This window comes from Oncorhynchus nerka, linkage group LG15 (genome assembly GCF_034236695.1).
Source record: "Oncorhynchus nerka isolate Pitt River linkage group LG15, Oner_Uvic_2.0, whole genome shotgun sequence".
In the NCBI taxonomy this organism is placed as follows: Eukaryota; Metazoa; Chordata; class Actinopteri; order Salmoniformes; family Salmonidae; genus Oncorhynchus; species Oncorhynchus nerka.
Genome location: NC_088410.1, coordinates 34,935,874 through 34,946,337, shown reverse-complemented (window position 1 = coordinate 34,946,337; position 10,464 = coordinate 34,935,874). Strand labels below are relative to the sequence as shown.

At 45.3% G+C, this 10,464-nt stretch overlaps 2 protein-coding genes across 14 annotated transcripts in view; one reads left to right on the top strand and one right to left on the bottom strand.

Annotated features, from left to right (window-relative positions):
• The first annotated feature begins 355 nt into the window (after positions 1–355).
• Positions 356–1,100, top strand: LOC115143565 (cholecystokinin-like). Its single transcript, XM_029684065.2, has 2 exons — positions 356–759; positions 893–1,100. Exons 1-2 carry the CDS (start codon positions 486–488, stop codon positions 958–960), a joined length of 342 nt encoding a protein of 113 aa, XP_029539925.1. The 5' UTR covers positions 356–485; the 3' UTR covers positions 961–1,100.
• Positions 1,101–1,245: 145 nt separating this feature from the next.
• Positions 1,246–10,464, bottom strand: part of LOC115142534 (trafficking kinesin-binding protein 1-like) — a 42,601-nt gene continuing 33,382 nt past the window's right edge. For 4 of the 13 annotated variants that reach the window (XM_029682059.2, XM_029682060.2, XM_029682061.2 and 1 more), the window contains 13 exons: positions 9,416–9,492; positions 9,094–9,243; positions 8,683–8,780; positions 8,433–8,541; positions 8,267–8,345; positions 7,897–8,027; positions 7,528–7,602; positions 7,074–7,285; positions 6,497–6,736; positions 5,282–5,646; positions 4,806–5,012; positions 4,249–4,357; positions 1,246–3,041 (listed from right to left, as the gene is read on the bottom strand). In XM_029682059.2, the coding sequence (XP_029537919.1) occupies positions 2,654–3,041; positions 4,249–4,357; positions 4,806–5,012; positions 5,282–5,646; positions 6,497–6,736; positions 7,074–7,285; positions 7,528–7,602; positions 7,897–8,027; positions 8,267–8,345; positions 8,433–8,541; positions 8,683–8,780; positions 9,094–9,243; positions 9,416–9,492 (2,240 nt within the window). In that variant the 3' untranslated portion in view covers positions 1,246–2,653. Of the gene's footprint in view, positions 3,845–4,248; positions 4,358–4,520; positions 4,626–4,805; positions 5,013–5,281; positions 5,647–6,496; positions 6,737–7,073; positions 7,286–7,527; positions 7,603–7,896; positions 8,028–8,266; positions 8,346–8,432; positions 8,542–8,682; positions 8,781–9,093; positions 9,244–9,415; positions 9,493–10,464 lie in introns of those variants that run through there. The other 9 variants (XM_029682063.2, XM_029682065.2, XM_029682067.2 and 6 more) reach the window with 8 other exon arrangements.

Here is a 10,464-nt window from a genome sequence, read left to right as displayed (position 1 = left end):
TTGATCTATGGGTTTTACTGCATGTCAATGCAAGTGGAAGTTAGAGTTGGTGGACCTTGGCCTTGGATACAGGTGTTATAACAGGGTTGTAGACTTCTGTAACAACAACCACTATTGAATATCTGAGTTATACTTTATTGTCTCTCATTTCCAGGTGAACGATTAGAATATTGATGCGCCCCATTCTGGCACCGAGCATCCATTACGCATGGAGTTTCCATCGTCTTTTTCAATCAATCAAGGGATCCATCTTGGACATTGTTATCAGATATTGCTCTTTTACCAGATTGGCTACATAGACCTTTGTCTATAAAAGACCTGACATGGACAACTGGCAATATCATTCGCACTTGCCGACTTCGTTTTGTACAGACTGTTACATACAGTCACCTCTCACTTTCACACAGAAAAATAGCTTTTTTGCATTCCCTACTTCTAATAATCTAAAGCTTTATTGTAAGAAAACTCTTATTCTGCGTCTAGGCATGGCAATGAGTGGATTGTTGGTGTGCGTCCTCATGGCAGCGCTGGTGGGGGTTGGTTTGACATCACCTGTATCCAAGTCGGATGGCAACACCAAACAGGGTGGGATACTGCCACAGCTACTGGCCAGGAGGGAGGCAGTGAGAAATGCTGCGGAGAACATGGTTAGGACGGCGCAAGACACTCAAACGAGCATAGCACGGATGGAGAGGATGGCGCACCTGTCGGAGGACCAGCGCGAGTTCATGTCCAAGCAAATCATGCAGGCCATCTCAGGTAAGTGGTGGTGTCGAGTCAAGTGCGTGAGAGAGAGATGTGGCAAATGTGAAGTGTATAGTTGTTTGCTTGAGCACTTTAAATGCACATTGAACTTTTCTGTTTGGTTCATGTAGGTTTGTATTGTTCGCAGAGATGAACGAGTGTCCGGACCGGGACTACCAAGGATGGGTAGACTTTGGACGGCGAAGTGCAGAGTAGAGATGTATCACTCGCCAAATGAGGAACGTCTGCCTGCACTGGCGTTACTCAGGAAGCCATCCCTACTTGAAATTTTCATTGGCTTATGTCATGAGTTTTGATTTTTATCCAAGTGTCAAAATAAACATGTTTGCAGTATATGTCTACGGACCTTTCTTGATTTAATTTAGGACATAGGCCTGACATAGAATCTACATTAACTGTTCTTTTTAGTCTAGGACCAGGCTTAATGTGTCTGGGGAAATCGGCCCTTAAGAGTAGAAAAAGATCACGCATGCACGTGTGGCTGATGGAAATACAATGTACTTTTTAATGTACATGTGGTGCAATATATACAGACATTCATCTCAGTGATCATAACATAGAATTCAGCACAGAGTAGTCCATTTCAACATCTGAAATATATGTAGTGCTGTTTGGTTAATTTTCTTCTGAATTCAAATTGTCATCATTTGCTATCATTTTCCCTTTTGATATGCAGTATCCTACGCCTTTTATCTACAATTGATTGTCCAGACAGCTGAAAGAGCATCCAAAAAAAGCATGCAGTCCATGATCACTTGATCATCGTTTTTTCATACAACTCACTTTCATTATTCCTGATGTCATGAATTACACACTTTAGTTTAAGCTCTGTTAACACAGATCCAGCCCATAGACTAGTGCCGATACCTTTTACAGTCACTTTCTGTTGTCTTTGATACAGCATGGTAGACCACCTGAATGCTTTGGTGAGGTTCGACTAAATACAGAAGTTTACAATAATTGAAAGCATTTCGAAGTAAAGCATTTTACAATGACTTGTAGCAGGTGATGTTGTGTGATGCCATGTAAACACACAGTACTGCGAGTGCTAAATTAGGACTTTCGAGTAAAGAGCAGAGTAGTATAACTCATTGAATGTCAATAATGTCACAAACGTTCAGGAAGTAAAGTCAGTGCATCAATCTCTCTACCATTCTGTAATGGGGAGTGATTGAAGTGCTTGTGGTTTTACCACAGTAAAGTCAATGTGCTTAATACCCACAAATGCTTCATTTTCTAATAGCAGCTAATATGCAAAAGGACATACTGAATTCCAGTGCATCTGGATGACAAACTGGTCCGTTTGGTGGTGGTTCTTAAATAACGATACCTTGAATCTTTCCCAATGTAATGAAAAGGTCATGTGATTGTATTTGATGGTAAAACATATATATAAAAAAGCATAGCGGGGGGGGGGGGGCTTTAAAAAAAAAAGTAAAACCATCCGACACCCACGAAACACAGGTATAAAAAAGAAACGCATGTTTTTCTTTGATCTTTTTATCTTAAAAAAAAAAAAAAAAAAAACCTTGCACGTGTTCAAGCCAGCCGGACTGGTGATCAGGTGATTCTCCTGAGAATGATCATGACATCACACATTGTCGTGGAGACCTAGTATATACAATACATGAGTCCATTACAAAAAGAAGAGTGACTGTACACGTAACAGAAACTCAATGTATGGCTCTATGGTTCTCCCGAGGTTCCATTTACGATGTATTGCTGTGGGCCCGAAACACAAAATGTCGGTACAGCGGCATAGCCAGCATGTGGATTGAAGTCAATGAGGATTAAGGAGGAAGGGGAGAAGGAGTTTTCCCAGTCTTTCTCAGACTCTAGGTGGATGTCTGTATTGTCGGATTGCTTTTCTCTCCTCTTCGTTCTCTTTTCAGTCCACCACGCCTCGGGCTGCCACCTTGTGAAGTCCCAGACTCCTCAGCTTCTCTACCAGGTTGAAGCTGAAAATGTTCATTCTCCTTTCTTCCTCCATAATGCATGTTCCTCCACCCCGCTCTTCCTCTGCCGTTGTGGGGCGTGTGTGGGGTGTGTGTGGGGTCAGTTGGTGGTAAGGGTAGGGGAGGGTGGAGGCAGAGATGCCCTGCTCCTCCAAAAGCTTCAGGAGTCCCAGTGATAGAGGAGGTGCTGGGGTGGAGTGGTGGCCACCACCCTGGCTAGGGTCCAAGGTCAGCACACAGTGCTGCTGATTGGAAGAGGAGGGCGACGTGGGACTCAGATGCTCACAGCTCCCACGAGCGGACAGGCTGCGAGAGCAAAGGCTGTATATACAGGACAAGAGAAAAATACCAATCAGACACAGGAGTTCTGTTAAATACAATAAATACATAGCGAGAAGCTTAGGAGCATTAGTAACAGTGCAGCATTAGTTAAGAGTGGTTAGTCAGTTTAGTTGCTCCCAGTGATGGATTACGCCTGTAAGGGTGGGTTAGAGATTGTGTTAGTCAGTTAGTTAGTCAGCCTGAGAACTGAAAAGAGGATTTCTGTTGGCTCATTCAGTTTACCTGGAAGAATCTGGAAGGGATCAGGAACTGTTAAGATGAGCACAGGGGCCATGGTGTCCAAGATAGCAAGCCAAGCAAGTGTGTGACATGTTGCTTACGAAGTAGATTCAAGATAATGGACCACATCCTTAATAGAGAAGCAGGCATTAAGATGTTGGAATGGGATACCTGTGTGTATTAAAGTTTGAGTTACGTGTGCATCTTAATTTAGGATTTGACCCCAATAATCGAATACTAAACCTCAGTCATTTAAATAGACACAAGAACATCCATTTGTTTTATGCATAGAAGGTTGAAGCATTGTCGAAGCTGCGAGTGCATTCATTCACGTTACTTTGTAGTGGTGTTTGTTTAAGGCTCTAGCGTGGGGTATGATCAATAGTTTTGCTTCCGGGTTGGGTGGGGTCAGAGTTAGAAGGGGCATGGTTTAGAAAAGTTAGGGGATTACAAATGGGATTTTCCTGCATCATTCCCACTCTGTCCGTGCCTGTTGGCTCTTACTTTGCCTAGGAAGCCCCCTTTAGAGCTGGAGAAAGTGCTTGGACCAGCGTTTCCTACCACTGAGGGGAGAGACATGGGGTAAGGAGAGACGGATTGAGTAAGGGAGGAGAGAAGGACTGCTATACACACAAAGTAGCAAGGTACCTTTGAGGAGAAAAATGGGGCAGAAAAGCTGCTGTTTTGAGAGTGGTGTAGTCTTTTGTCGTCATATTGTAAATTACATTACACGTCATTACCAGTATTCATTGTCACCATAAATACGCTCTTAGTAAATACCAGACAAAAAACATGTCACTTTATGCACTTGACTGTATGCTGCTTTCTTGGCCAGGTCTCCTTCGAAAAAAATATCTTAATGGCCTTCCTGGTTAAATAAAACAAACATCAAATAAAATGTGAAACCGGACTGTACAATAAAGTGTAACCAATGAATAGGTGTGTGTGAGGGACTCGCAGATCTTACCTGGTGGAGAAGGAGGGGAGCAGGAGGGAGGGGTGGTGGCGCCGACAGGTGGTGACGGTGTGGGTGGGAGGGGTCTGGGGTAGGTTGGGGCCAGAGGATGGAGGAGTGACTGTGGGTGATGGACACACTTAACACAACTACACACAAACACAACAACACACAAAGCTAAAATCCCAGAGCCACCCACCACACGACACAGATGGGAGAATGTATGATATACAACGACAGTATGAGTTGGAATGACACAAACTGTTTAGTAACATCACACCTACCACACAGGTGAACTTAGGGGGATATGGACCACAGTAGACATGTTATCCAAATAGAAGGTTCCAGTGTCAATGCCTGATCGTTCTCCCTTACCCAATCTGACGGACCTAAAGAGTTCCGTCGGAGGGAGAAGGGAGAATGATCAGATTTCCACACCAGACTAGATGGACCAGAGGAATGAGTGTGTAATGTGTGTGTATGTGTGAGTGTTTTCACTCACAATTGAGACCCTATCAACCGTATCTACTAAATTCAACTAAACACTACCCAGTGGCCTCTTTTCTTACCCATGGTTCCGTGGGCTCCGGCAGCCAGGCCATGGGAGAGCTGTAATAGGTCAGGCTCGTCCTCCTCCAGGTCATTGAGGCTGTAGACGTGTTGGAGGTCGATCTCCAGCTCCCGGAAGTCTTTGGTGAGGACCCCCGGGCGAGGGTGCAGGATACCTCCCAGGTTGGGCTTGGCCAGCTGCTGCCAGTGGTGCAGGGTCACTGAGCCTGGGGTGCAGAGGAAGTGTGATATAGTTAACATTGTTGCATGTTGGGAATAACACATTTGTTTATGTAATAACCTGTATTTCTCTAATCATGCATATTTTTCAGATTGAAAGAAGGAAATAATTGTAAAGAGTGTCTAATTTCAGCTATGAAGTCTACATTCATAGTTTCACTTGAAACTGAGTCCATCAACCTTAGGCAAGTTACCGTAAAACTAACAGTTGAGTTACCGCTAAGAACAGACACAGGGTCTCCCCGTCCCTCCTCACCTTCCAGGGGCTTGACAATCTGCAGGCGGTCAGGTAGGTAGGAGCGCGAGCCCCCCGATCCGGCCGAGGAGTGCAGCGAGCTGCCATTGGAGTAGTTGGTGCCTGTTGACGCCACCGAGCTGGACACCAGGCTGTCGTTGGGCGTAAGGAACCCGCTGGAGCCCAGCTCGCCCACCCCCTCACCCTTCTCGCTGCCCCGCTGGCAGGCGGCGGCCAGGGCGCGGAGTTTGCGTTCACGCTCCACCTCAAAGAAGGGCCGCTCTGAGGCATGGCTCTGCTGGCGGTCAGATAAACAGCGGAGGGCGGCTTCAAGGTCCTGGCCTCCAGGCATGCCCGGCATACCCAGACGCTTAGGGCCACTTACACTGAGATCAGAGAGAAATAAAGGAAGGTTAATGATATACTGCACACTGTTGATGCACGAACACTCAGAGCAGAGGAGGTAGGATAGGTTTTGACTACAAATACACTGCTGTTATTAGTACACATATACAGCTTATATTTCTCTGGTCTGTTTGAACATGTATGAAGGACAGTCCATTAATATACTATGGAAAAGCATTTCACTGTTAGTCTACGCCTGTTGTCTGCGACGTATGTGACAAATACAAATTAATTTGAAAAGTAAATACTCTGTGTGTCTGAGGTCTGTAGACTCCATGAGAGTTAATGTGATTCACACATATACCCATAAATACCCATGTACACTCCCGGTCAAAAGTTTTAGAATGTCTAATCATGTAGTAACCAAATAAAGTGCTAAACAAATCAAAATATATTTTATATTTGAGCTTTTTCAATTAGCCACCCTTTGCCTTGGTGACAGCTTTGCACACTCTTGGCATTCTCTCAACCAGCTTCATCAGGTAGTCACCTGGAATGCATTTCAAATAACAGGTGTGCCTTCTTAAAAGTTCATTTGTGGAATTTCTTTCCTTTAATGTGTTTGAGCCAATCAGTAGTCTTCTGAAAAGGTAGGGGGGTATATAGAAGATAGCCCTATTTGGTAAAAGACCAAGTCCATATTATGGCAAGAACAGCTCAAATAAGCAAGGAGACACGACAGTCATTATTTCATGCTATTTAATAGTTTATGTCTTCACTATTATTCTACAATGTAGAAAATACAAAAAAATAAAGAAAAACCCTTGAATGAGTATGTGTTCTAAAACCTTTGACCGGGAGTGTATATTTACACACGGTTGCCAGTCTCACCTGCTGTCCTCAGTGTGTGCCACCTCTGCCAGTCTCGATACGGCACTAGGTGGTTTGTCCTCCAAGGTGAGGCTGGCGCTGTCTGAGCCGTAGTAGCTGGTACGGGGGGTGGAGGCACGGCTGGAGCGCAGCGACACAGGGCTGGAGCCGGGCACCTGGCCGGGGGAGTGGCACCGCGACCGCAGCCTCGACGCTTGGTTCACCACCTTCACCGTCTCAAACACGCGCCACGGGTGATTCCTTTGACAACCATAGATAAACCATATAGATTAGTGGTGGTGACAAAGTGCCTGGTAGTAAGTCTAACATTGTCAGTGTATTTCTGCTTGAAAATTCGATCTCCTTTAGTGTAATTCTGGAAACATTTGAAACATTGTACTTGACTTATTCTATATTATTCATCAACAGATGTGCTTTGTTATGTCATGCTGTCTTTGTTCAATCAAACATACTTGATAACACTTCACCTCTGGCACATAACTGACATACCGGCATTGTCATTCAACTGAGCTTAACAGGTTGGAAAAAGCACATTGTCCCCAGTGTTTTATGTTTTCACAGTGACATCATCACTCACTTGTACTCGGAGGGGGCGGGGACGTCCAGGCCCTTGCGGAAGGTGCCCTCAATCTCCGCTGCCAGGGAGTCCATGGGGAACACGGCTGATAGGGAGCTGTAGCGCTGCACCGTGCTGTTGGGCAGGCTCTTGTTGCGCAGGTTCTTAATGTCCTCTCTGGCCTCCCGTAGCATGTCCTCACACTCTGAGTACTTGTCCTGCAGGTAGTTTAGCTGCAGCCAGGGAGTGCCAGAGGTCAGTTAGATACACACTGCTACTGTGGTTATTTACAAGCTTGCCTTGAGGGACAGATCTACGATCAGCTTAGCCTCCTCAAATCATTGCATTAACAATAAGGGGGAAAAGCCAAAAACAGACCTTAGTTTTGTGTTAAAGAGCAACTTTATCCTAATAGTTCTAGATAGCTCATTGGAGGGTAATGGATTGTTGGGAGAGTGTGGAGGGCGTGTCTTACCTCTGATTTGAGCTGTGATTGGCTCTCCCGTGAGGCACTCAGGTGCTGGGTCAGCTCTTCGTTGTCAGTGTTGAGCTAGAGGAACAGAGTGGAGAGTTAATACCATGATCGTATCAGTGACACTGTATACCAACTTGATACTGTAGATTCCAACTTCAGTGCACATGTAAATATTTAATGTACTCCCTTATAGAAGTGTTCGGTGTGGGTGAGTCTTGAGTCTTTTGTCCTTGTGGAACCTCAAGGCATGAGAGGAGTGCCATGTCAACTCTGTGTGTGTGTCCGTGCACTGTATGTGTGTGTGTGTGTGTCTGGGTATGCATTTAGGTGCGTGTATGCTTTTGCCTCGTTGGGTCTGTGATCACTCACCCTTTTGCACCGTGCCTGCAGGTCGACTATTTGTGCGAGCAGGGAGCTGATCTCCTCCTGCTGCCTGAGGGTGTCCTCCACCTTACGGGCCAACTCATCAGACAGGTCCACCACCTGCTTATTCACAGAGGCTGGGGGAGGGAGGGGGGAGGGAGGTAGAACAAAAAGATTGGAGGGAGAGAAGGAGAGAACACGATAGAGAGAGAAAAAGAGGGAGAGAGACAGAGAGGGTTAGTATGAATACACATTACGAACACATACTATTTTCACTGTATTCACCCACTCACCAATTACCTCTCCCTCAGGAATACAGTAATACCGTATACCTTCACAAGTATGCATAGTATTACACTGTAGTACATATACTTACTGAGTTCCTCCACACACACCATCATCAGCTCCTGCTCTTGCTCCTCATAGTTAGCGGTCTCTGACGTCAGTTCATTGGCCTGTGGAGTAGCAACATCAATTGCATTAGCAAGTTTCCAATCCACTTCAATGACTTCAGGTATTTGGAAGTAGTCAGTGTTCCACACCTCACAGCGTAGTTTGAGGTTCTCCTCCTCCAGACCTTTGAGTTTCTGCTGTATGAAGTCATAATTGACAAAGTTACTGAGGGAGTTAGACGACTCGTTCCTCTTCATTCTGAAAACCAGGAGAGAGGGAGAAGGCAGTCAGAATTTAAGTCTTACATTTACCTGCCAAAGTTGTGCTGATATGCCTGAGGGCATGTACGATGTGTATGTGTACTCTGCAGTGTATGTGTGTGTATGTGTACACACTCACAGTGCATGTGAGTCGGAGGCGTTCTCGATCTCCTCTGTGCTGGCGTACAAGTGGAGCAGGTCGTCTCTCATGGAGAGCTCATGTCGCAGCTGGGCTATCTGGTGAATTGGAACCAGGATGCAAGGTCAGAGTACTGATCTAGGATCTATCATGTAAAGTGGTCCCCATTCCTGGTCCGGGCGAGTTACCGGGTGTGCAGGCTTTTGATCCTGCCTAGCATTAATGCAATGATTCAAGTGATACAAGGTCTATAAATCAAAGTTGAACCAGCTGTGTTAATGCCGGGCTGGAACTAAAGACTACATACGCTGTATGTATTTCCTCTCGCTAAATGCTATGCTCCAGTACTACTGTATTCTGTCTGTAATAGGTGAGATAAATCAAAGCAGGGCCACAGTGATGGTTTCATACCTCTTCCTTAGCGATCTCCAGCTGTTCGTCCATTAACTCATTCCTTGCCGTTAGCTCCCGATTCTGCTTGAGCAGTGATTGGCCGATCCGGGCCGCCAACTCGAGGTCCCGCTCTTTCTGCAAGACGACAGCGGTTTGATGTTCTTCATTCTGTGATGTAGTTACAGTCTAGTTTCTAGTAGAAGACTTGTTTATCATTCTAGCAACATGCTTATGGCTGATGACTATCGTGATTTGCTCAAATGGATAATATACTCAGGTACACGTTATTCAATTTGATGAAGGGTTCACGTATGAAAACAATCCCCTTATATTTACTTACCTCTTCCAGTAGGTGGGTGACAGCCTCGATGTCATGGTACGTCTTAGTGACCTGGCCCACTCTCTCTGAACACAGCACTGTAGGGGGGAGATGGGGAATGGAGGGAGAAAAGAAAAATACCTGGTTGATATATAGTTCACTGAAAAGTAAGAGTATTGGACAGTGAATTATTGGGACAGTATAGAGACAGTAACTTTCTGGTTAGAAACTTAAATTGGTCACAGGAGCTAAGATAATTTCTGGCGTACACTGACCACGATATCGGGCAGTAAAACTTTGACAGGTAAAAGCTAACTGCCCAGGTCATTATTGTCCCGCAACTATGTCCTCTCTTATCCCCTCTCGTTCAGTGAATGACTCATGGTCAACAACAGTTGAAAGGAAACAGACCGAGGCACTGACCACCACATAGCCAGTCAGTCAGAGTTTATCCTCTTAGCCTGATCCTCATTACAGGGATAAGACCCTTCCCTCAGCACAAGCTGCTGTAGAAACCGGTAATGAGAACAGTTAACTCCCAGTAGGAAGTCGGGCTGGATATCTATGGCCGTGATTATAGAAAGGTCTGGTTATAGGCAGGTCAGTTCGTTTACTGGTTTGTGAATGGACACCGCGACCGTGTTCAAGACTGATGGGCGGGTCAATAGTGGTCATCTTGTTTGGAAGCGGAGTCATCATGGAGTTACAGTTGATGCTTCGTTCGTCATAGTAATCATTCTGGTGACCTAAAGAAGGGGGACCCATGGTTTCTGTGCAAGGCCTCATCTCCAAATAATCCAAAAATATGTTTCTATCCCGACCAATCAGCCGGGACATTCAAGTTGACATTTATTTTCATCAGCATACATCCTGCAGATGTAGTCTCATGCAGGTACATGCCATTAAAAATCTCCCTTTGATCAAAAGCCTGGCTGGCACCAAGGAGATGAGGTACTCATCAGTACTGTACAGTAGATTCAAATCATTAAAGTGAGGGGCAGCATTTGGCTGAAAATGGGGTGACTGTAACAGCATCCATGAGCCAATTATTCAATGGAATGAAATGGTCC

Coding starts and splice junctions, on each gene's coding strand:
- LOC115143565 (XM_029684065.2), top strand. CDS start 486: ATGGCAATGAGTGGATTGTTGGTGTGCGTCCTCATGGCAGCGCTGGTG. Junction 760..892: donor AATCATGCAGGCCATCTCAG/GTAAGTGGTGGT, acceptor TATTGTTCGCAG/AGATGAACGAGTGTCCGGAC.